Source organism: Dipodomys spectabilis, unplaced genomic scaffold, assembly GCF_019054845.1.
Source record: "Dipodomys spectabilis isolate Male_0828 unplaced genomic scaffold, ASM1905484v1 ptg000018l, whole genome shotgun sequence".
NCBI classification, from domain to species: Eukaryota; Metazoa; Chordata; class Mammalia; order Rodentia; family Heteromyidae; genus Dipodomys; species Dipodomys spectabilis.
The window spans coordinates 9,741,151-9,766,548 of NW_024870695.1; the positions used below are offsets into that span (position 1 = coordinate 9,741,151).

Consider the following 25,398-nt stretch of genomic DNA (forward strand, 5'->3'; position numbering starts at 1 on the left):
GCAGGCTCTAGACTAGAACCCCGAGATGACTAAGACAGCCCTGCCCTGAAGTGGCTTACAGTCTCCAGAAAACCAACCAACTTCTGGCTGATTACTATATCATCGCTTAAAGCAAAACAGGGAGTTTGGTATCGCAGAGCACCTAACCCAGCCTGGGGCTTCAGATGGTGTCTGAGTTGGTTTAGCCAGTTGGAAGAGGAAAAAGAAAAGCAGGCCAGGGAGCATACAGGCGAAGGCACAGAAGTGAGAGAGCACTGGGGTGTGTGGAGTAGTAGGAGTTCAGGGCTAGGAAGCTGGTGGCAGGGTGAGGGAACACTGGAGAAAGCCAGTGAGGAAATGGGTTAGAAAAACTCTGCCTTGGGGCTGGGATGGTGGCTCAGTGGCAGAGTGCTTGCCTTGCATGCATGAGGCCCTGGGTTCGATTCCTCAGCACCACATAAGCAAAAAGAAAAAAGCCGGAAGTGGCGCTGTGGCTCAAGTGGTAGAGCGCTAGCCTTGAGCTGAAGAGCTGAGGGACAGCGCCCAAGCCCAGAGTTTAGGCCCCACGACCGGACCCAAAAAAAAAACAAAAAAAACCCTCTGCCTCTGCCTGGCCACGGCATTTCTAATGAAATGATCCATGCTGTATTCTGGCCAAAGGCTTCAACCTAGAGGAGAGTCCTGTTTGAAGTTGAGAAGCCCTTGCTCCCGAAGGGTTCCCTAGGATTTACTAAGAAGGTTTTGGTCATGATGGGATAGATGTTCAGAGAAGCCAGGAAACCTCTGGCAGTCCAGATGTGAGAGCTGCAGAGACTGTACCCTGCCCACAGGCCTAAGTGGAACCCACTTCCTGCCATGGTGGATATTATTCTGTAGGAACTGCAAAAAGAAGGAGAGGTAGAGAGGAGGGCAGGGTGGGAAGGAGCACCTACTGGCAGTGACCTGTTGCTTCTTGATCTGTCAGGATGTGATCCAAAGAAGGGCTGGCCCAGCACAGGCACTGACTCAAACTCTGTGTGTGTGTGTGTGTGTGTGTGTGTGTGTGTGTGTGTATGTGTGTGTGTGTGTGTGTGACTCAAACTCTGTGTGTGTGTGTGTGTATGTGTGTGTTTAAAGACACATATCTGACTTGAGCCTCATTTTCTTTGTTGGTGCGTCCAGCTAAGGAGAAGGCAGAAGGTAGCGGGTAAGCAGGTACAGGAGGCTGGCAATGGCAGCCAAACCCATGAGGGCCCCGAGCCTCAGTGGCAGGTACTCCAGGGAGTGCTCCAACTTGGCATGCAAGAGGACGATCTGGCGTTTGGTGATGCTCCACTCGCCTGAGTTGTCTAGAATATGGTTGGCCATGCGGGCCTTGTCCTTCAGGGGCAGCTGGGCCTTGATCCGTGCTTCTGCATCCTCTCGGTTTAGGTTATTCCGCTTCATCAGCCGGGCCAGCTGTGTGTCTCGATCACTAAGAACAGGACAAAAAGGAACTATAGGCCTCAGCCTCCCTTTTACCAGCAAGATAAAATGGGCAGCTAAGTCAGTCCTGGCCTGGAATCGAGGCTGGGCTGAAATCTTCCCATGAATCCTCTGTTCTTTGGGTTCCCACAACCAGAGAGGGACGACTGGAAGAGCTCACTAGCTCCCTCCTGCCTCACCTCACCGTTATAAGGACCTTATAACTCTAGGAGCCATCTAAGCTTCTAACCCTAATAAGGAGGCACAGCTATGCTTTGCCATCTGGGGGGGGGGGTTTCTCCTTGGCTCCTGGACTGTGACTTGGTCACGTATCAGCTACATCCTGGATCCCCGCATAGGCCTGCATTCCCAACCTGGATGCTCCCTGAACTTCTCGGAGGTGGGGGGTGGGGGAACACCTTGGTCCTGTAGTATCACAGCTGACTCCTGGGCCACACGGAGCCTCCTTCCCTGCCGCCACATCCTATCTCAGTACATTTAGAGCAAAAGACCATGCTGAGACAGCGGCTGCTGTGCTTCCCGCCCCTCACGAAGTAGAGTGAATAAGCCCGAGGTACTTCAAGAAGAGCAAAGACTTGAAGCATAGACCCTCGGTCTCAGGACAGGACTAAGCACTGCAGTTAAGCTAAACTACATCTAGTCTCCCAAAACCTTAAAAAAAAAAAAAAAAAGCCTTTCACCCACCTCTATAAGGCCATCAGAGTCCTTCCTCAGGAAATTCCTCTCCTGCCTGAGACTGGAGGAGCTGCCCTGCAAGGCTGATGGTGGTCAACCCTCTAGTACGCAGTCCCCGGAGCCCCTTCTCTCCAGGAGCTACCTCAGTAATAGGATCTCTGTAAGCTTCCATAAGCAAGGGAAGGGTGCAGGTAAGGAGGCGTCCTGGGGTTGCAGAGGCTGCTGTTGTTTTCTTACCTCCACTTGATCCTTAGTTATCAAGTTCTAAGTATGTTATACAGGGCATCCCTCCTAGACTCATCACTCTTCCACAAGTAGGGATCAAAGAACCCACCGACTGAGATTATAGCTCTGTGGTAGAACATTTTCCTAAAACATCCTAGACCCTAGAGGTTTAATTCTCAACACTGTCCCTCAAACCACCACCACCCAAAAAGAAAAAGCAAGAGAGGTAGCAACGTTTGCATGGAAAAGTATGGCGCAATGGGAAAGCCAGGATGCCTGAGTCCCCACAAGGCTCAAGGGATTCAGACTGAGTTTTAAGTGACAGCTCATGAGGGACTTGGAGAAAAGGAAGGGCTATGCTCACCTCCAGTGTACTAGAAAGCTCCTATGTTTTAGTCTCTTGAGAGCCACCCTGTGCCCAAAATACCTGCAGAGTCAAGTGCCCACCTATGTGTCTGCTGTAGCTGTGCGTAGCACAACACTCATGAAGCTTCTGGGAAGCAGAAACGCCCCATAGCCTTACCTAGTCTCTCACCCTTTGGGGACTGTGACTCATGTTTGATTTCTTCTGTTCACCAAACCTGGGCTCTAGTTTCTTCATGTCCTGGGGGATTCTGAGAACAAAGCTACCTCCTCAGCTGGGCTCTGACAGCTTCCTTCCCATAGCTTCCTGTTGCCAATAGATGACTTTAGACAAATTCTTTCACTACCTTCAGTTTAGTGTCTATGGATCCCTGTACTGAGCATCTCATGCTGAAAAGTGAATGAAGCAGCATGTGTAGGAGTTGTTCTGAGAGTTGAAGGAAGCCTATAACAGCACAGTAGCCAGGGGCGAGGCCTGGCATCTGGCTGAAGCACCCTGAGCAGCCACCAGGGGGAGCCCTTCCCATGCATGAAAGAGGCCCCCTCACAGCCCACACATGCCCTGGATGTGTGTGACACAGGCACAGAAGTTGGTTTCTATAGGCTTGGGCACTACTGCTCTAAGCCTGTGTGTGCTGGTCACTCCTTGGGGAAAAGGCAAAAGGATGTGAGCCATTTCCCTGGCACATGCCTCACTTTTCCACTCGCAATGAGCCACGCCAGGCCACACACTCACCAGTATACTACCACTGTATGCTTCATGTATTTGAGCAGCTTCTTGGTCTCAAACAGAAGGGGGATATCCAGGATCACGTAGCGGTATCCTGGGAAAAGATGGAAAACCCTTGTGTTCAATTCTGTAAGCATGCCACAGGACCCTGTATGTGACTGGTCCCTACCATCTAGAGGACCCCAGCAGAGGGGACACATTCCAAGGGCAGCTAGACCCTGGATAGCATCCAGTTCCATTACCATTCAGAGCAGAATGTTACAGAAAATCATTTCTGGCTGTCTAGAAAGGTTGGCATCTGTACTGGTCTTGAAAAGCAAGGAAGAGCCTTGATACTTGAAATGAGGTCAAGGTGAGGAGACCAGGAATGAGGAATGGTAGAGCCTGAGAAGCAGGGAGGTTCCCCTGTGCCCAAGTGGTAGACTCATGCAGTGTAGTAAAGTTGACGAGGTGGGTCAGGGCAGGCATGGAGGGTTTACTTCCCCTTGTTTTTCAAACTCAAAAGTTATTCTATTTAAAAAAAAAAGTTATTCTAAAGCTGGGTACTGGTGCCTCATGCTTGTAATCTTAGCTACTCACGAGGCTGAGATCCAAGGGTTATTGGTTCAAAGCTAACTGGGGCAGGAAAGTTGAGAGTCTTATTGCCAATTAAACAGCAAAAAGCTGCAAGTAGAGTTGAGGCTCAAGTGGTAGAGTGCTAGTCTTGAGCAAAAAAAAAAAAAAGAAGCTCAAGGATACTGCCTGGGCCCTAAATTCAAATTCTAGTACTGGTGCACATGCGCACACATGTGTGAGCATATGTGTACACACATACACACACAAGTTGTTCTGAGTAGGAACATGACATAGGGTTGTAGGAGACTGGGGAGAGTTTCTGGGAGTAGGTGGGCTCTTTCTGCCCTACTCCATTCTATCTTTGCTCAAAACCACCCAAAATGTAGGTTCTCCCCATAGCCAAGACCAGGCCTAGGCCCATGCAGAAGAGTGCTGACGCTATCTCTACAGCTCACTATGAATCTAATGAAACAGGGCCAGCGGCAGCACCAAAAAGAAAGAAGCTGTTTCTTGCCTCAGAGGCAAAAGTTCCAACTAATAGCACACAACTCCCTCAAGGCCAGCACTACCAGCCCTCCCTGCACAGGACAAGCCAGACAGAGGCAGCACCCGTAGGTACTATGAGTGGCAAGTCCCCAGGCTGCCTGCTTCTGCTTTTCTTAATCTCCCAGAGAAGATAAAGCTGGGAGAGGCAGGAGAGGAGAGAAGGGGAGGGACACTGTCTCACTCTAGCCACAGAATCAAACACATGTCATACCAATTCAGAGGTGTCACAGGAAATCAGTGCTCTAAGTGTGATGTGGGGGATGGGGATAGGGAGGAGGTAACAACCTGAGTTGCTGGGGTTCCTATAGCTCAAGAAGCCTAAATGAAGCCTGGAGTTGAAAGCATGGTTCTGCCCACATCCTTAGTTTGTGGCTCCCACCTCCTACACATATGGCACTTAGCAAACCTCATCTGTGCAACAAGTAAAGGAATATATATTTCAGAGGACCACAGAAAAGATTAACTGAGTTTGGGACACGTATACATTACGACTTAGCCCCTCACTAAGCACCCCCTAAATAATACTTATTATTGCTTTTGTTCCCAGGAGGAAGAAGGCCAGCCAGGGCAGGTTCTCCCGCCCTCTAATGCATCCCCTTCAGCTCAGAGCAAGAGAAAAGAGCAGATTCTCTCTGGGCCTCTTATCTTCCTCTCCTGCTCAGCTTCTATTGCCTCGCCGCTAACTGTCCTTTCTCCTGGGTCTCTCTCGGGAGCTGGTGGTCAGCTCTTTGGTTCACCGGCAAAGGGCTATTCAGCTGTCACATCCCTCTTGCTTGATAAGCCCTGCAAACCATCCTGACTCTATTAAGACATCCGCCAGCCTATGCAGAGACCTCCCCAACAGCTGGTGATCTTATCTGACGTTTGATTATACCAACTTTGACAGTTGTATTTGTTATACTCATCAGGGAAAAACTGGGACTATGGAAGCCACAGCTGTCGTCCCCATTTTTCACCTTATCGAGCTGAAAAGAGCTCTCTGGCTTTTATTTAACGGTGGTGGATGGGGAGGTGGGGAGACGGGGTGGGTGACACAGTGGGAGAGCTTTGGAGCGGGTGACATTATCCGATGCTTAATTTCAGAAGGGAAGAGCCCGCTGGTGCCTTGCAGCCCTGCAGATGTACTTGTAACTGGCCTGGGAGCAAATGCAAAGGGCAGGAATGAGAGGCAGAAGGCTTCGCTAGTGAAGGGGGAGGGGGACAGGGACTGGCAGACATGGGTAGAAGGGCAAAGGCAGAAAGTACAGACTCTTTTTGAGAGAGGAGGCAGGGATGGGGCTGCAAAGGGACATTGGGACAGACAGCACAAGTCGGCCCAGAGATACAGATGCCAGGAGCCAGCTCCAGCCCCAGCCAGAGCTATGGAAACAGAAAGGCAGGAGGAGTGAACAGCATGGAAGTTTGTCAAATCACCCTATTCTGGAAAGGGAGTTATTGGGCAGAGGGGCATGAGGGAAGGAGGTTCCTCACTCAGTACATGAGAACCTGAGGCATGATAGAAAAGGGGTTTGGCCATAGTCACAATATGAAGGCCTCAAGAAAACTCAAAAGGCAGCTTCATATCCCTCTAGTGAGGCCTCTCTATTCTAACTGATGGCAGCAGCCCGGCCTTCAACTCAAGAGGCCCAAGCAAGCTGGAGGACCATGGGGAAGATCTCCAGGCTAGTCTCTGCCTTTCCTTCTGGTGTCTGACTCTATCCTAGAAAGCTGTCAGGTCACTCCTGCCTAATACTGTCTTACAGAACACAGTGAAGGTTCTTGCTATCTGACCAAGGACCCTGACTTTTCAAACACTCTTCTTTTCCATCTTGCCACATCCCTGGCTGCCCTGGACCTTCCAGGCTAACTGCCTCTGTGGAGGCCTAGTCCCAGAAGAGGATCCTCTCCTGAGTTCCCTTCCCCCTGGCCAGCACCAAAACCAACTGACTATGCTTTCTATTTGTGGGACAATCAGGTCACTGACATGAATACTGTCTTCCTACAGCTTTTCAAGGTTGGCATCTTCCCAACAGCTGAGGAAACAGACCATTCAACCAATTGACACAACTAGATACTATCAGAGCCAAGACATGACTTCAGGTCTGCAACTACATCATTCATCAGCTTTCATTACAGTACTTCTTACTTCCTGGGGATCACGGCTCAAAACTCTCACGTGCCTCTTCTCATTAAGCTGTCAACTTCCTAAGATGTAAGGGACTATGCTTGCTTTCTCTAGGGTGTGGCATGGGACTATGCAGAGGGGAATGCTAATAAGCAGTGTGAAGTCTGCAGCCTGGATGACCAGTTCTCCTTCCCTGACCCCAACCTTCACTGAGAAAAAGCCCCAGCCCTACAGGGGCTCTGCACCCCTGCCAACCCTTCCTAAGGTCTCACCCCGGAGGAAATACTTGAAGGTCTCCTTCATCATTTCCTTGTGGATCTCAGGGTGAGTGATGGAGTTGAGCAGCTGGCGCTGATCAGGCTGGTTGAAGATCAGGTCCCCTAAGACCTTGCGATTGATGTTTCCATCCTCCAATAACACCTCAGTGCCAAAGGCCTCTACAATGCGCTGGTGAGCAGGGAACCCCGGCTGGACAACTGTGGTAGGAGAAGAAGAGGCAAAATGATGGGGGAACCCACGGTTGCTTCTTTCCGTTGGAACAGAAACAAAATAGGGAGCGGGGAGAAAAACCAGTGAGGAAAGAGCAGAACCCTCAGGCTTGATGGGGCATGAAAGAGCCTGATAGACCAGGCAAAGAGGAGGTGAGCAGGCAAACTGGGGCAGGTAGGAAGGCAGATCAGGGCCAACAACAAAGCCTTTCTCCTTCAAGGCCTCAAGAGGACTTACAAAAAGAAGGAAACTAATGGAAGAAAGGTAACACAGGCAAGGTTCTGTGGGCAAGTCCATCTCCCCTCCAACTCACCATGCCGGGCAATGACATCCACGTCAATCACTGCACAGCCCAGCTGCTGGAATACCTGGATCACAGAGCTCTTGCCTGAGGCAATGCCCCCTGTCAGGCCTACCAGGAACATCTTCTGGGGAAAGAGGAAGTTCAGCCAGACTGGAAGCTGGAAGCCAGGGAATCACTGGTGAGAAGATCAACACCAGAAGGACCTGCTGATAGAAGCAGACAGGCCTGGTCAGCACTGGGCTGCCACAGGACTCGGGGAGGAAGGCACAGGAAGGAAAGGGAAACACGGCAGGGCAGGAAGGGCCCAAGTCTAGGCTTGGAGAGCTCTGAGGTTTCTGAAGAAGAAACACTGTAGTATTTGTTAAGCAGCACTGATACAAGGCTGGCTCAAATGGTAGAGTCCTTGCCTAGCAAGTGTGAGGCTCTAACTCCCAAATGCACTATCACCAAAAAGAAAGAAAGGGAAGGAAAAGAGGAACAGGAGAAGAGTAAGGGGAGGGAAGAAAAAGGAAGGAAGGAAGGAAGGAAGGAAGGAAGGAAGGGAAGGAGGGAGGGAGGGAGGGAGGGAAGGGAAAGAAGAGAAGGGAAAGAAGGGAAGGGAAAGGAAGGGAAGGGAAGGGAGGAAGGACAAGTCAATTCAGCAGGTAGGGCATGGTTGAGGCTGTTAGGTAGAATGCTCAGTGGAAGGAGCAGGCTCTGTTGCTGGCAGACTTCCTACAGGAAAAAGACATCTGTCAATCTGTGGTGAACCCAAGACACCCTCAGATCTCCACAGACTTTCCCTCTAGTCTGGGACACTATGGTTCTGCCTGAATCAGGAAGAACCAAAATAAAGTCTGGACGCCCAGGCCTTCTTTACTTTTTTGGGGGCAGGGAGGCAGGGGCAATACTGAAGCTTGAATTCAGCTCACCTCATGACTACTTGGCTTGCTTGCTCCCTGCTGGCAGAAGCCACTGATGCCTGGACGGAAGTGAGGCTGGTGACTAGGATGGAGGGAGGAGTAATACTGTGAGGCACAGGAAAACAAAGAAACTGACAAAATCATGCCCACTCCTACCACCTCAGCAGCCCCACAATGGTCATGCTACATTTTCTGCAGTGAATTGGGTAACCATGTCTTAGACTTCATGCTCTGGCTGGAAGCAATTTTATCAAACCACCCTTCCTTCAGCATCAAGTCCCTTCGTCAGGTCTTTGAAATCTGTCATAGGACCTATTTGTTAAACAGCAGATTTGCTGTCCTAATTATACTCTGCTCAGGCTTAGCCTGAAACGAGTTTGCCTCCCCTGATGACAAACCAAAGCACAGGGGAGGCAGCTGCTCACATATGGGCTGAGTGGGTGTGTGCCTTGGGATGGCAGGGAACCAGCCTTAAGTTTAAATCTGCCTGGGCTCATTCTCACCCAGGGGCTCAAGGGCAGAGAGAATATCTACCATTTTCCTCATCCAGAGATCCAACTAAAGCAAAAAGGAAGTCTAGAGTATGGTTTAAGTAGTAGTGCAAGTGCAAGGTTCTGAGTTCAAACCCCAATACGGAGAAGTTGGGCCATTTAGCTGAAGATGTGCAGTAGAGAATACACCACCAGTGTTTTGTTTTTTTTTTCTTTTTTCTTTTACTGGGATGGAGAATACTGAGGATTGAACTGACATTTGCTAGGCTGGTGTTTATCACGAGCCATTCCTCTAGCCCTGCTGCTTTTTGCTGGTTATTTTAGAGATGGAGTCTAGTGAACTTTTCTGCCTAGGTTGCCTTAAACAGTGACCCTCCAGATCTCAGCCTCCTAAGTAACTGAGATTAAAGTTAGGAGCCACTGGTGTCTGGCTCTCCCAACCAGGGCTGCTTTCATTAAAGTAAGCTTTTCTTCTGCTGTAGACCAGTCTGGAGGAGCAAGAGTGGGAAAGGTCAAAGTCTAGTGAGAAGGCAAAAGACAGGGCTCTGATCTCTTGAGTCATTAAGGCAAGCTTTTGTCACTCCTTTGCCAGGCTAAGATGAAGTGGCCTGGAAGACCAGCTGGCATAGCAGATCCCAATCCACCTGTACATAGATGCCCAGACCTGTCCTGAGACTTGGTGAACTAGATTCTCTGGGGAGCAGGAATTAGACTAATTCTTCACTCATAGACATAGTGAGCAGAGACATTAGGGACCTGCCCAGGCCATGGCTGTTAGCAGAGGCTTGGGTAGACTCTGGTCTTTAATGTACTCAAGGAAGGAACAGCTAACTTAAGACTTCCAAAATAAGAAAGGTGAACCTATCTAGAAGCAAACGGATTCAGTAGCGAAGAGAAGTGATTTCTTTCTTCCTTTCATTCTTTCTGTGGTTTAGGGCCTTGTGTTTGCTAGGCAAGTGCTCAATTACTTGGGTCACCTATCTAGTTGGATAAATACTGCAGTGTTTTCTTTTGCAGAATGGGAGCAAGAGCTTCAGCACCCCAATGTAAACTGTAGGCTCTCAGGGAAATCTAATGAATAGTTTCCTTTCTCTTCTCAGTGTCTTGGATGGCCATCTGTGGGAACAGATGGGTGGTTGGCCTCTGTGAGGAAGGCCAGGGGGACAGACAAGCATGTGTCTGGGGAGGGTCTGGACTGCTGGCCTGAAGGGGCTGAGTACCAGCTGCTACTGTCCAGCAAGCCCCTCAGCGGCTCATTCCTTTACCAACTGTTGACTGAGACTCTGTGTGCTTGGCCACAATGGTTGCGATGACCTTGGTCTTGACCATGGGGAAACTGGAGACAGGAACAAATGAGAACAGCTGGGAGGAACAGAGCACTGACAGGAGCCCAGTGTTCACCTGGGCCAGCTGCTGTGTGAGCTCCTTCCACACTTGCTGTTGGGGGATATGGGAAGAAGACCCACAGCAAAGCAAGGACCCTCCTGTCAAGGCCTAGCAAAGGGGCAATGGAGGCTTAGCTGCTATGCCTTCTTCAAGTCCCACTCAAACTTGCTAGCAGCTTCCCCAGGCACACATGGCCAAGTTGAGAACCCATATTCATGATTCTGTTCTTCCTGCTCTGAATCAAGTCATTATTCTCCACAATCCAATACATTTTCCTCATTCCGCTCTGACTTTCACAGAGCAGAGGGACTGATGCAGGACAGGTCAGGGAAAATGAGGCATGAGAAACAGAAGCCAGGAATTCAGAGACAAACATTCTATCAGCGAATAGCTTGACTGAAAGCACATGGCAAGACTTCTTTTACTTGAAGCTGCATAATCCCTCTCTAAACTACACCTATGGTTTTTTGTTTTTGTTTTTTAAATTTTATTTTATTTTATTTGAGAACATACTGTACAGAGGGGTTACAATTATATGGGCAGGATAATGCATACATTTCTTACCAAGCATTGCAGCCTCCTCCTTTGTTTACCCTTCACCTCCCTTCCCAGCCTCCCCTCTCCCCCCCACCCAATCATACCCCCCCTCCCTCATTGTTTTTGTTTTTTTAAAGCAGCTTTCTCCCTCGACCTTGCTTGCTTGCCCAAATGATTACTGCAGTCTGAGAAATGACCAAGAATATCTTAAAGAATGACTTATCCTGGGGAAAAAACATTTGGCAAAATAACTTCTGTGATCAGAGAAGTGTTTACAAAGGGGAAAAATTATCTGTTTTTTTTTTTTTTTTGGGGGTCCGGTTGTGGGGCCTTAACTCTGGGCCTGGGCGCTATCCCTCAGCTCTTCAGCTCAAGGCTAGCACTCTACCACTTGAGCCACAGCACCACTTCCAGCTTTTTTCTTTTTGCTTATGTGGTGCTGAGGAATGGAACCCAGGGCCTCATGCATGCAAGGCAAGCATTCTACCACTGAGCCACCTTCCCAGCCCAGGAAAAACTATCTTAAGGAGCTTAAGCTCCTAGCTTAAAAGATGCACCAGGTGAAAGGCATCCTTTGTTTAAAGGAAAAGAAGACATTCCTGCCACAATGACCCAAATGTAGTAGACTGACCAGTCCGAATATCTCAGTGTACCAGCAGGAAGGGCTGAATATGCCAGGTTTCCAGAACAAACGGCAGCACTTATCCTAAGGTAAATTTACACTGGAAGCCCCAGCCCGATTTTTTTATATAAATTCCCCTGGGTACATGAGAACTCTCAGGTGCCTTTTTTTTGGTGCCAGTACTGGGGCTTGAACTATGGGCCTGGATACTGTCCTTGAAACTTTGTGCTCAAGGCTAGTACTCTACCATTTGAGCTGCAGATTCACTTCCAGCTTTTTGTGGTTAATTGGAGATGCCCAGCTTACATGCCTCTTACTAGATGCACTCACACCTATTTTTATGAGTGTTATACCCTGCTGTGCCCTGCCCTTCCCCCCCTTTCCTAATAAACTTTCTTAGGTTCTACCTTTACATATCCTACTAAAGTTCTTTTTTTGAAACAATATCATGAACCTGGTACCCACGGGCGGCAGAAGCCTCTTTCCTTGGGAAGATCTCCCCCGCCAGAGCCTCACTCACTGGCTATGGTGTGAATCCTCTATGAAACTGTCAAATGGTTCAGAAAGCAAGCTCTACTCCAGCCTGACTAATCAGAAGCAGCTAGGTCAGAAGCAGCTAAGAGGCCTGAGTCCTAGTCTCTGAACTCTGCCATACAACTTCAGGGAGCTATCTCACCAGCCTGGCTCATGGTGGACAGTGCTCCATAAATGACAAATAGTACAGCCCCAAAGGCCTTGCTTGCCTTCTCTAGGTCTCAGCCTCCATACACGTGAATGGGGCTGGGCTCCCAGTGTCAGGGCTGGCTGGGGCAGCTACTGGGAGAGGCTGTGAAGTTCATGGATACTTCTTCCTCTCCTGGGCATAGTTAATATATGTCCATCTGTGAACCAAGGAATGCCATGGCCAATCCTCTGTATGTCAAAGGCTACTGGCAGAGCTTGACAAGAGAGAAGCTAATGCTCAGTGCAGGAAAATGGAAGCTGGAAAAAAAGTAAAACTTTGATCTCAAGGGAGCCACATCCAATGCTCACCGCCCCCCCCATCCCCCCTCCTCACATACACACACAATTCTCCATGACAGTGGAAAGTCACAGAGTGTAGAGAAAAGGTAACAGGGACTTCAAGGTAGAGAGCCAGTGTCTGCAAATCTGTAAGCTCAAGGCCTGAGAAGAGGATGAAATCCTTGTTTTTGTTTTTTGTTGTTATTTTGTTTTGTTTTGTTTTTTTGCCAGTCCTGGGGCACTATCCCTGAGCCTCTCTGTGCTCAAGGCTAGCGCTCTACCACTTGAGCCATGGAGCCCCTTCCAGCTTTTTCTGAGTTTATTGGAGATAAGAGTCTCACAGACTTTCCTGCCTAGACTGGCTTCAAACTGTGATTCTCAGATCTCAGACTCCCGAGTAGCTAGGATTACAGGCATGAGCCACCAGAGTGCCTGGCTAGGAGGATGGAATTCTATCCTGCTCCATAAATGGTGGGCTCATCTCTGACCTTTTCCAAACTGCCTTCCAGGGGCTGGGAAGGTGTCTCAATAGTAGTGTGTGCTTGTCTTGCATGCATGAGGCCCTCGGTTTGATTCCTTAGCACCACATAAGTAGAAAAAGCTGGAAGTGGGGCTGAGGCTCAAGTGGTAGCGTGCTAGTCTACAGCTGAAGAGCTGAGGGACAGTGCCCAGGCCCAGAGTTCAGGCCCCATGACAAGAAAGGAAGGAAGGAAGGAAGGAAGGAAGGAAGGAAGGAAGGAAGGAAGGAAGGAAGGAAGGAAGGAAGGAAGGAAGGAAGGAAGGATCCAAACTGCCTTCCAGTTTTTCCCTCTTGGGAAAAACAATAGCCCAGAGAAGACAAAGAACATTTGTGAAGAACTATCTCCCTTAAAACTCCTCTGACCATGTTTCTCTTAGAGAAAAACGATAGCATGCTGCCTCACTCACCCCAAAACAAAGTCCACTGCTGGTCCTCTACATAGGCTTACATTGCAGCCTTATGGCCTGACTTTCCAGTCTCTGCTATTTTTCTCTCCCAGGTAGCCAGGCTCACAGCTGAAAATGTCATTTTTATCATGTAATTCCCTTGCTAAGACCTTCACTGCTGAAGGTGCAGTGGCATATACCTTTAATCCTAGCTACTAAGGAGACAGAGATCAAGAGGATAATGATTCCAGCAAAAGAAAATTAGCAAGTCCCATCTCAACCTATGAGCCATGCATGTTGTTGTGTGGTTCCATCTACATGAGAGGCATGAATAGAAGGATCACATTCCAAGGATCACATTTTGCCCAGCCCTGGGCAAAAACACTAGCTTAAAAAGTAGCTAAAGCAAAAAGGGCCAGAAGTGTGACTTGAGTAGTAGAATCAGGCTCAGGGTCCCAAGTTCAAACACAAATACAGAAAAATAGGGGCTGGGAAGGTGGCTCAGTGGTAGAGCGCTTGCCTTGCATGCCTGAGGTCCTGGGTTCTATTCCTCAGCACCACATAAGCAAAAAGAAAAAAGCCGGAAGTGGCACTGTGGCTCAAGTGGTAGAGCGCTAGCCTTGAGCTGAAGAGCTGAGGGACAGCACCCAGGCCCAGAGTTCAGGCCCCACGACTGGACCCAAAAACAAAACAAAACAAATACAGAAAAATAAACAGCAACAGAAACAACAGCCAGACAAACAACAACCTTCACTGCCTCCTTCTTCCTCTTCTGTTAAACATCACAAAGGTTTTCAAGGTTCTGTGTGATCCCCTCAAACACCCCCTCCCACCCTGTCTATGCCCTATGCTCATCACCCTGACCCTTCCAGGCCCTGAATGTGCCATCTCTTTCCTAGCCCAAAATTTCCCTGCATACTATTCTCTCTGCCAGGCTCGAAATGTGGCTTAGTGGTTAGAGTGCTTGCCTTGCATGCATGAAACCCTAAGTTCAATTCCTCAGTGCCACATAAATGGAAAAAGCCAGAAGTGGTGCAGAGGCTTAAAGTGGTAGAATGCTAGCCTTGAGCAAAAAAGAAGCTCAGGAACAGTGCCCAGGCCCTGAGTTCAAGCTCAGGACTGGGAAAAAAAAAAATATTCTCTCTGCCATAGCATTTACCTCCTGTGTAATTTTGGTAGCCCTGTGGTTTGAACTCAGGGCCTGGCACTTGCTAGGCAGGCACTCTGCCTGAGCCACACCTCTACTCCTCTGTTCTTGCTTGCATCTATTCTGCCAACCAACCAGCCCCCAGGGCCCTGGGCAAACAAGAGTGCCAGCCCGCATGAAGCTTCCATTCTGGAGCAGGAGGTGGCAATGGGCATAAACAATGCATGTTTACAATACGTGGGGTGGTGGGAGCAAGGAAGGATACCAAGAGAGATGGTTGTTTTGAATGAGGGAGCAAGGTCACAGTCACAGTCAAAGGAGCCTCATCTGAACCCCAGCCCATCACAGGCCCTGGCATTACTCACCACTCTATTTATTTTCCCTCCCTTGTACCCATGCACTTGTCTTTGTGTGACTATTTTTAACTATTAAATAAAACAAGGTCCTTAAGCCAGGCCCTAGTGGCTCATACTTGTAATCCTAGCTATTCAGGAGGCTGAGATCTGAGGATCACCAGTTGCTGTTCAAAGCCAGCCCAGGCAGGAAAGTCTGTGAGACTCTTATCTCCAATAAACCACTAGAAAACTGAAGTGTACTGTGGCTCAAGTGACAGAGCACTTGCCTTGATCTAAAGAGCTGAGGGACAGCACCCAGGCCCAGAGTTCAAGGCCCATGACTGACCAAAGAAAACAAATTCCCTGAAGCCATAAAACATGTCTAATGTGTACCTGTCTCTAGAATCTTATATCATATCCAAGGTTTGTCACTGCAGTATGAACTCAGGACCTTGTACCTGCAAGGCAGGCTCTCTATCACTTGAACAGCTAGTTAGTGACTTGGGTCAAATTACTTAACCTTGGGGCCTTGCATGCCTGAGTCCCAGGGTTTGATTCCTCAGCACCACATAAGCAAAAAGAAAAAAGCTGGAAGTGGTGCTGTGGCTCAAGTGGTAGAACGCAAGCCTTGAGCTGAAGAGCTGAGGGGCAGCGCCCAGGCCCAGAGTTCAGGCCCTACAACCGGACCCATTTGGTTGGTCATGTGGCTTCAACTCAAGGCCTGGGAGCCATCCTTGAGCTTTTTCGTTCAAGGCTAGCACTCTACCACTTTGAGCCACAGCACTTCTAGTTTTTTGGTGGTCAATTGGAGATAAGAATCTCATGGACTTTCCTGACCAGGCTGGCTTTGAACGGAAATCCTCAGATTTCAGGTCCTGAACAGCTAGGATCATAGGCATAAGCCACTGGCACACAGCTTTCTTTGATCCATCTTCTTCATGTGAAAAAAATGGAGCTGATGTCATCGACTTCCTCTGAGTTGCTGTGAAGAGTTGTTATGGGCTGATACACATAGAGTGCTTAGAATAGTACAGGCACTCCAGGCCCTCAACCCCATGTTCCCTACTAGAACTTAGAGTTAATGGCAGTTTAGTAGCTCCTTATAGAGTGAATGACCAAATGAGTCCAAGTTCCAGCCTAGACATCAGTCCAAAGCAGGACTGTAGGCTCCCAGTGTGCCCTTCTGGCCATTAGAAAGTTAGTATATCACATATCACTGTTCGGGGGAGGGAAGGAAACAAAGCACTCAATGGGTTAATTGGAACAAGGGGTTCACATTCTTGTTCTCTTTCTTCCCTTGGGAGAGCTAAGGACATAAGTGGGAAACAAGTTCTATTGCTTCACATCTCCCAATCAACTGCCCCCAACCTGCTGCACCAGGCCAGGACCTGGCTGCTCATTAGCTTGCAGCTTGCTTCCTCCTCTGTAGCTCCCAGGATGTCACACTGGACAGGCCTGGCTAGCCAGCCATTTCTCCTTTGAATTGCTTTCCAAAAGGGACATATCTGCTTTCCTCCAATGATCAATATAATCATTCATGAAAACGAGTTATTCCCACCTTGGGACCCAATTATTTTCTCATGGAGCCAATGGTTGCAAAAATATATTGTTTTCCAGTTAACTATTAAGTGCTATTTTTATACAGTTTCCCCACTCCTAATCTTTCATTATTGGTGAGGGGTTGCCACTTAAACTTCTCAGTCCAAATTCTCTTCTCTGCTGGGCCTATTAAGTTACTACCTTTTCTAGCTGCTAGATGCCTAGAGGGAAAAACAAGAGGGGGGGGGGGGGGATCTGGGTCAGTCCCGTTTCCCTCCTCCCCTGGCTAACACATCCTCTCTCCATAGGGTATTTGGCACAGCCATAAATCACCACTTGCGGGAATGTCTATGAGTAGGCAGTGGAGTGTGTATTTGAACTGGATACTATGCTGGTCACAGGGAAGGCCACTTTCAGAGGCTCTGCAGTTACCAGGACCTTGGATGGATCTCAGCTCTGTCATTAACTACTTTTGTGGCCTTGGGCAATTTTCTTCATCATTTAGAACTGCTGTTTCCTTCAGGGAAAAAAAAATAGGATTAGTAATGACTATTTACAGGGGTCTTGTCAAGATTAAATGAGATAACAGAGGGCTGGGAAGGTGGCTCAGTGGTAGAGCGCTTGCCTTGCATGCCTAAGGCCCTGGGTTCGATTCCTCAGCACCACATAAGCAAAAAGAAAAAAGCCGGAAGTGGTGCTGTGGCTCAAGTGGTAGAGCGCTAGCCTTGAGCTGAAGAGCTGAGGGACGGTGCTCAGGCCCAGAGTTCAGGCCCACGACCAGACCCAAAAAAAAAAAAAAATGAGATAACAGAGGTCACAGTCACCTCATCTTCCCAATTCAGTGTGTGATGTCACAGTCACTGTGGTTTATTCTCCTTAAACAGCACCTCTATCCTTCCACTTGCTCAGGTCCTGAGGAGGCACAGTGGTGGGTGCTGGAAGTCCAGACCACTCAGCAGGTTGAGTCAGGAATGTGACGCCAGATGGGCAACATAGTGTGAGTTGTTCTCAAAAAAGGAAAACAAACACAAAGAACACCTCCTTATGACAAAAAACCTCAATGCATTCTCTTATTTCCTTAATCCACCCCAGCACATCCTTTATCCAGTCTACCTGTTGGAGGCGTGGCTCAAGTAATGGAGCACATGCCTAGTAAATATAAGGTCCTGAGTTCAAATACCATATGCAAAAATGACAAAAAAGACAAACCCTTAAAACCAGGTGCTGGTGGCTCATACCTGAAATTCTAGCTACTCAGGAGGCTGAGATCTGAGATCTCAAAGCCAGTCCAAGCAGGAAAGTCTCTGAGACTCTTACTACCAATTAACCACCCAATAACGCTGGAAATAGAGCTGTAGCTCAAGTGGTAGAAGTAGAGCACTAGTCTTGAGTAAAAGAGCTCAGAAACAGCACCTAGGCCCTGAGCCCAAGCCTTTGAGCTCAAGCCCCAGCACTGTGTACAAACATGAGTACATACACGTACACATACACATACACATACATACACACACACACACATAACAAAACCCTTAATATCCAACCCACCAGTGCCCCTGCCTCTACTTTCCCACACTGACACCTGTGTTCCTGTCATCTTGCTCCTAGATCACTGTAGTAGCTTCTGGGTCACCTCCTTGCTGCCACCTTTGCTACTCAACTGTCTGTTTCTAATACAGCAAGCAGATCCTGTGACCTTTTAGAATACAAGTCAGCTCAGGTCAGCCCCTGCTCAAAGCCCCACAGGAGTTCCCATCTCACCAGCACAAGCCAATCCTTACAAAGTCCTCAGGGGTACAGGGGAACTTAGCTCAAAAAAGTAATTTATATATATGCCCTCAGGTTGACTTCACACTGGGGAACAGGGATCTCTGAGGAATGCCTAAAGATTTTGCAAGGAGCACAAAGGCACAATATAGGAGAAATAAAATTCCAACTTGATTCCCAGAGCAGCTCCCAGTGAGAGTGGACCTGCTTTAGAATGCATCTGCAACTGCAGACTCTGCTTCCCCAGCTCAACCATCTCCTGTTTCAGAGAAAGGCCTAACCTACCACTCATGTCCAATCTTACTAAGCTGCACTGTACTATAGTACAAAAAATTTAAGCACCACAAACTCAAACTGTCCGTATTTTTGTTTTTTTTGTCGGTCATGGGGCCTGAACTCTGGGTCTGGGTGCTGTCCCTCAGCTCTTCAGCTCAAGGCTAGTGATCTACCACTAGAGCCACAGTGTCACTTCCAGCTTTTTCTGCTTATGTGGTGCTGAGGAATCAAACCCAGGGCCTCATGCATGTGAGGCAAGCACTCTACCACTGAGCCACCTTCCCAGCCCCCCAAATGTTAGTTTTTAAAGCTGAGAATATGACTGCCCATACTATGTAATCTTGACAGAGGCAGGTGATGGCTAAATCTTTGCCTTCAAAAGTTAAAGGCTGGGGATGGGAAGGTGGCTCAGTGGTAGAACACTTGCCTCACATGTATGAGGCCCTGAGTTCGATTCCTCAGCACCACATAAACAAAAAAAGCCAGAAGTGGCACTGTGGCTCAAGTGGTAGAGTGCTAGCCTTGAGCTGAAGAGCTGAGGGACAGTGCCCAGTCGTAGAGTTCAAGCCTATGACACCTCCTCCCGCCTCCCCCCCATCCCAAACACACACACAAAAGTTAAAGGCTTCTTTTCAAGATCCTTTACTAGCAAAACTGGAGGTGAAGCTTCATTTGGAGTCTAAAGTGGAACGTTGGGTTGCCCCGCCTCCCACCCAGATAAGCACAGACCTCAGGTTTTCCAAAGGCCAAGAGTCCTCTAGCCCTTGTCCTCACCTCTAACTGAGCCCAGAACAGAGACATCTAAAAGCACAAGAAAACAAAGCTTAAGCTCTGATCCCAACTCTATCCCCAAAATGTCAGAAGACCACCTCTTAGGGAAAGATCCCTGCCTCCTTAGTTTTCCTCAAATGTACATGGACTGCAGGAGGCCCGACTCTACCTGTGTATGGGTTAGAACCCCTATGCTTATACCTTGTCCTGTATCTGAGGTGCTGTGACCATACACTATCCTGACAGTTGTTTCTCTTAGCTTTGTACTAAATGCTGTATACTCAGAAAAAAAAAAGTTAAAAGGCACTGGTGCCTCATCTTTTCGTGGTGTTTAGGATTTAACTTACAGTCTCACACTTAACTAGGCAAACTCTCTACCACTGAGCAATACACCCAGTTTATGTCGTACTGAGAATTCAAACTCAGGACTTCATGTCTACAGAGATACATGAACTAAAAGAAAAAAGCTCTGCCGGCTTATTAAATCAAACTTGATAAAAATGATCAAAACTAATAGTTTTGTTTTAATCAGTATACTTTGAATCCACAAACACTCAATCCAAAAGGAAGTATGTAATACTCTGATGACACTTTTTTTTTAATGGTTTAATTTTATAGGCATTTTTGTGGCAGGGAAGCAGAATGAAAAATCAAAGGCATTTAAGCATAAAATCTTTTTTTTTTGGGGTCCAGTCGTGGGGCCTGAACTCTTGGCCTGGGGGCTGTCCCCCAGCTCTTCAGCTCAAGGCTAGCACTCTACCACTTGAGCCACAGCGCCACTTCCGGCTTTTTTTTTCTGCTTATGTGGTGCTGAGGAATCGAACCCAGGGCCTTAAGCATGCAAGGCGAGCGCTCTACCACTGAGCCAACTTCCCAGCCCCAGCATAAAATCTTATAGTAGGAAAAAACTTTCTTCAAGGAAACAGAGTAGAAATGGGAGTTTAAGGAAGAAAAAGGACTGACCATGGTCATGCATGTCTCTAATCCCACCATTGGGGAGGCTATGGCAAAGCTATTATATTGAGACTGTTGAAAGAAAGAAAGAAAGAGAGAGAGAGAAAGGAAGGAAGCAAGGAAGAAAGAAGGAAAGAAAGAAGGAAAGAAAGAAGGAAGGAAAAAGGGAGGATGTGAGATTTCCACTGTCAAGTTAAAAACTGCTTCATGGGCTGGGAAGGTGGCTCAGTGGTAGAGCGCTTGCCTTGCATGCATGAGGCCCTGGGTTCGATTCCTCAGCACCACATAAGCAGAAAGAAAAAAGCCGGAAGTGGTGCTGTGACTCAAGTGGTAGAGCTCTAGCCTTGAGCTGAAGAGCTGAGGGACAGCGCCCAGGCCCAGAGTTCAGGCCCCACGACCAGACCCAAAAAAAAAAACAAAAAAAACTGGTTCATTTTTCTTTTCAAAGTCTTAAGGAAGCTGGGCACCAGTGGCTTATGCCTGTAAGCCTAGCTACTCAGGAGGCTAAGATCTAAGGATCATGCTTTGAAGCCAGCTAGGGCAAGAAAAGTCTTAAGATTCTTTCTTTTTGTCAGTCGTGGGGCTTGAACTCTTGGCCTGAGCACTGACTCTCAGGCTCTTCAGCTCAAGGCTAGGGCTCTACCACTTGAGCTACAGCGCCACTTCCGGTTTTCTGGTGGTTTATTGGAGATGAGAGTTTCATGGACTTTCTTGCCCGGGCTGGCTTTGAACCTTGATCCTTAGATCTCAGCCTCCTGAGTAGCTAGGATTACAGGCGTGAGCCACCAGTGCCCAGCCAAGTCTCTAAGATTCTTATGTCCAATGAACAAACAGAAAATGGGAAGTGGTATTGTGGCTCAAAGTGGTAGAGTGCTAGCTTTGAGTAAAAAAGCTCAGGGACAACGCCTGGCCCCTGAGTTCAAGTCCCACAACTGATAAAAAAAAAAGTCAATATTTAAAATGAACTGGAAGTGGTGGGGGGGGTGGGAGGTGGGAATCGATGGGAAGGGGAAACAAAGGAGGCAACAATGCTTGATAAGTAATGTACTCATTACCTTGCTCATGTAATTTTAACCCCTCTGTATGGTATTTTCACAATAAAAAAAGTAAGATGAACTGGAAATCATACACATTACAAATATTGAAAGTTTCAGAAAAAATTTTAGCTGTCAATCAAAAAAAATGTACTGGCTGCATGCACTGTCCTTTTTTGTTTTGTTTTTGCCAGTTATGGGGCCTGAATTCTGGGCCTGGTCATTGCCCCTGAGCTCTTCAGCTCAAAGTGAGCACTCTACCACTTGAGCCACAGTGCTATTTCTAGGTTTTTCTGCTTATGTGGTGCTGAGGAATCGAACCCAGGGCCTCATGCATGCAAAGCAAGCACTCTACCATTGAGCCATCTTCCTAGCTGTACTGGCTGACGATTTCAAAACAAAGCTAAATCACTGTTTAACTGCCCTTACCTATCAGCCCTAATCTTTTCTTCTTATAGTATAAGCCCCAAGAGAGGCCCTGAAACCCTTTAAAGTAGCTCAGTTAAAAGTACTTGCCTACCAAGTATACTATCTTGAGTTGGATCCCCAGCATCAAAAATGGAAAGGAAAAAAAAAAAAATGGGGCTGATTGGAATGTGCCTTAATGGTAGAATCCTTGCCTAGGATGCATGATTCTTCAGTACCACATAAACAGAAAATGCCGGAAGTGGCGCTGTGGCTCAAGTGGTAGAATGCTAGTCTTGCTCAAAAGAAGCTCAGGGAGTGACCAGGTTCTGAGTTTAAGCCCTGGGACTGGGAGAAAAAAACAAAAACAAAAAACAAAAAACCATAAAACACAAAAGGATGGACTAGGGGAATAAATGGCTCAATTGGTTGAGTGCCTGCCTCCTCTGGAGACTAGAGGTCATACACACAACCAAATACATATATGTACACAACGTAGAATATAAATGCATACACACATATATTTGTGATACTAGGGTTTGAACATAGCCTTCAGTGTTTTAGGCCGGTGTCCTACCACTTAAAATTGAGTTCTTAGTTATATATTTTTTATGTTTTAGTTCTCTGGGTATGTGATTCACAACTGTAATCTCCGCTACTCAGGAGGCTGGAATCATAAGGACCAAGGCCAGCCTGGGTAGTAAGTTATCTAGACCCTATGTCTGGTAGCCTGTGATGTCAGTTAAGAGAGGAAGTAAATGGCAGTCCTAGACTAGCCAAGAGGAAAATAAAAAATAACTAGCTGGGCACCAGAGGCTCATGCTAATAATCCTAGCTACTCAGGAAGCTAAGATCTGAGGATCGCAGTTCAAAGCCAGCCTGGGCAGGAAAAGTCCATGAGATCTGTTTTCTTTTTTGCCAATCCTGGGGCTTGAACTCAAGGCCTGGACACTGTCCCTGAACTGCTTTTGCTCAAGACTAGCACTCTATCACTTGAGCCACAAAGCCACTTGCGGCTTTTTCTGTTTATGTGGTACTGACTGAGGAATCAATCCCAGGGCTTCATGCATGCTAGGCAAGCACTCTACCAATAAGTCACCAGACCAGTCCATGAGATTCTTATTTCCAAGTAAACACCAAAAACCTGGAAGTAAAGGTGTGGCTCAAGTGGTAGAATGACTGTAGTGAGAGGCCCTGAGTTCAAACACTAGTACTGCCCCCCATTTTTTTTTCTTAATTTTTTTGGTTTCTTGAAATAGGCTCTTGCCATGTAGTCCAACATGACCTAAAACTTTCTAACCTCCTGTGAGGCCCTCTTTACTAGTGGATGACTGGGAAATCCATGCCACCCCCCAGGCCTAAACTAACCCAAACTAGCCTCCCCAGGGAAAAGGAGGGCAGAAGAAACAAGATCTCAAAAGGCCTATTCAGCAAAACAGCAGTTAACAGGCAAGGCACTTGACATGCACACTATGAGGTAGGGTAGGTATCATCCCTATTTTTCATGAGCAAACGGAGGGCAAGGAGTTGAAGGTCACACAAATAGACGTAGCAGAAGTTCAATTTTAAAAAAGAAAGAAAAAAATCAAACCTAAGTCTGACCATACAATTCTAACGCCAAATGGCTTTGGCCTGAAACTGTTTGAATGCAAAACTGCTCTTTCAATAGGTACACTTTTTTCCTTTTCTCCTTTTCCACATCTGTACAACTGAAATTAACAGCTTGCCTCACGGGTTGCTGACAAGACGAGGATATAAAAGGCGATGGCTTGCCCCATTGGTGCGCACTCAATAGAAATAACTAAAGTAGAAAGCCGCGCTCCCAACGCCCCACCAAGAGCCCGGGTTGCCGTCCCGCGCGCCCCGAGTCCGGACCTCCAGCCTTGCCCAGCGCGGAGACCACGGAATGGGACAAAGCGTGTCCCCGCCGCGTGGCTCGAGTCTCCGGGGTCCGCTCGCCCCCACCGCCACTGCCAACCCGGCGCTACGTACCGGGACTCGGACGAGCGCACGCAGCGGGGGATTCACCCAATCTCCGCAGCGCTCGCAAGCTGGCTCCCCCGAAGGTGGGCGGGGCCCTGGCACGAGCACGCGAGCCGGACATCCGGTCCGCAGAAGGGGCGGGGCCGAGAGCTAGGGGTGGGGTGGGCGTGGCCAGGTCGAGCTTCAGAAGAGTTAGGTCTTTTGCAGTGCTCTAGGGAGAATACTGCTCGTTTGGTAGTTCTGGCAGTTTACGGAGCACTTCCTATTTATCAGGCCTTGAAAGCACTCTGTGTAGTCCTTAAAATGGATACTCCCATTAATCTCATTTTACACAATAAGTATTTAGAAGTTAATCATTTGACCTCTCAAACACAGTCATTTAAACCTATATTCTGTCCTTACTTAGCCTCTCTCTCTCACCGGTCACTTTAGTGTGGGGATAATCACTACTGTGTAGTGTTGAAAGCGTTGGGAATATATAAAAGTATCGAATGAAGTATCATATATAGTAGGTGGTCCTTCATCCACTTCCCTTTCTACACTACACTTCCCTAAACTACACTTCTCCCCTTTACTTCCTTTAAGGTATTAAATTTATTTTTATTTTTGGGTCGTTTGTGAGGCTTGAATTCAGGAGTGTGGTGCTGTCTCTGAGTTATTTTTGCTAGAGGCTACCACTCTACCACTTTGAGCCACAGCACCACTTCCAATTTTCTGATGTTAACTGAAGATAAGTCTCAGGGATTTTCCTTCTGGGTCTGGCTTTGAACCATTATCTCAGCCTGGTGAATAGCTAGGCTTACAGACATGAGCCACTAGCACCCCGTGTGAATTTATTTTTTACCACTAACATACCCAGTGTTTGAAACAGCAAAGCTTCAATATATTAAAGAGTGAAGTAATCTAACATCTGTATCTAATGTCCTGGCGTCTAAAATCTTACTTATTACCATCACCAAATAAATAGGTGTTTTTTTTTGTTGTTTTTTTGTTGGTGGTCGTGAGGCTTGAACTCTGGGCCTGGGCATTGTACCTGAGCTCTTCAGCTAAAGGCTTAGTGCTCTATCACTTTGAACCACAGCGGCACTTCCAGTTTGCTCTTGGTTAATTGGAGATGAGAGTCTTATGGACTTCCTGCCCAGGCTGGCTTTGAATTGCGATTCTCAGATCTCAGCCTCCTGAGTAGCCAGGATTATAGATGTGAGCCACCAGCACGCAGAGAGTTCTTTCTTATTTTGTTTTTCCATTTCCTGGAGTTCATTTTGATAAATATTATTTTTTATGATCAGAGACACAGAAGCATTGTCTTGTTTTGAAAACAGTGTCTCCTTATGTAGCCCAGACTGGCCTGGAAATCACAAATAGAATTCTGTTTTATGATCAAAGGGATATTTAGTTCAAACATCCCAACAGTATGGAAGTCTCCTCCATATTATGTCAGATGTTTATGCTTGGATATGTCCAGTGTTTGAGAACTCACTACCTTTCAAGACAGCTTCTTGCTATCTTTGAAGTCCGGTCCTTTTCCCTCTTGTAGTTCTAAGTCATGGGGCCATGCAGAACAAATCTAATTCCTATTCTATAGAGTCAGATCCAAGGTCTTCGTGTCCTTCCTTATGCAGACAATTTATAGGTTATCTAGCTCTGTAGTTCTCAGCTTTTTCACTACTCCTAATACATCAGAAGGACATCCATCAGTATCCCTGATACTGTAACTATGTATCCCAGTAATTATGCCTGGCTATAACAGGAATAGGGGTAGGAACTTGCCTTCCCTGACCTCACAAATGATCTGGATCTTCCTATGGCATACTGTATATAAACCTCTCCAGATGATCTCACTCTTTCCAGATATTGCCTTATGGTAGGAACTGTTGGTGCCTAAACAAGGACTTTGTCTTCTTATTAGG

At 47.5% G+C, this 25,398-nt stretch overlaps 1 protein-coding gene across 2 annotated transcripts; it reads right to left on the reverse strand.

Annotated features, from left to right (window-relative positions):
• Window positions 1-664: 664 nt before the first annotated feature.
• On the reverse strand, window positions 665-23,587 carry Dcakd (dephospho-CoA kinase domain containing). Of its 2 annotated transcripts, none has more exons than XM_042673770.1 (5): window positions 23,498-23,587; window positions 7,444-7,640; window positions 6,914-7,117; window positions 3,443-3,530; window positions 665-1,432 (listed from the first exon to the last, which is right to left on the reverse strand). In XM_042673770.1, exons 2-5 carry the CDS (start codon window positions 7,553-7,555, stop codon window positions 1,141-1,143), a joined length of 696 nt encoding a protein of 231 aa, XP_042529704.1. In that variant the 5' UTR covers window positions 7,556-7,640; window positions 23,498-23,587; the 3' UTR covers window positions 665-1,140. The 2 variants fall into 2 exon arrangements, with proteins under 2 accessions (XP_042529704.1, XP_042529703.1); XM_042673769.1 differs by having other exon boundaries at window positions 7,444-7,637; window positions 23,498-23,581.
• Between the last annotated feature and the right edge of the window lie 1,811 nt (window positions 23,588-25,398).

Excerpts from the sequence above, each read along its gene's own strand:
- Dcakd (XM_042673770.1), bottom strand. The coding sequence starts at position 7,555 with ATGTTCCTGGTAGGCCTGACAGGGGGCATTGCCTCAGGCAAGAGCTCT. Across the intron at positions 7,118-7,443 it reads GGATGTCATTGCCCGGCATG|TTGTCCAGCCGGGGTTCCCT; the intron begins GTGAGTTGGAGG and ends CTCCTACCACAG. Across the intron at positions 1,433-3,442 it reads CATACAGTGGTAGTATACTG|TGATCGAGACACACAGCTGG; the intron begins GTGAGTGTGTGG and ends TCCTGTTCTTAG.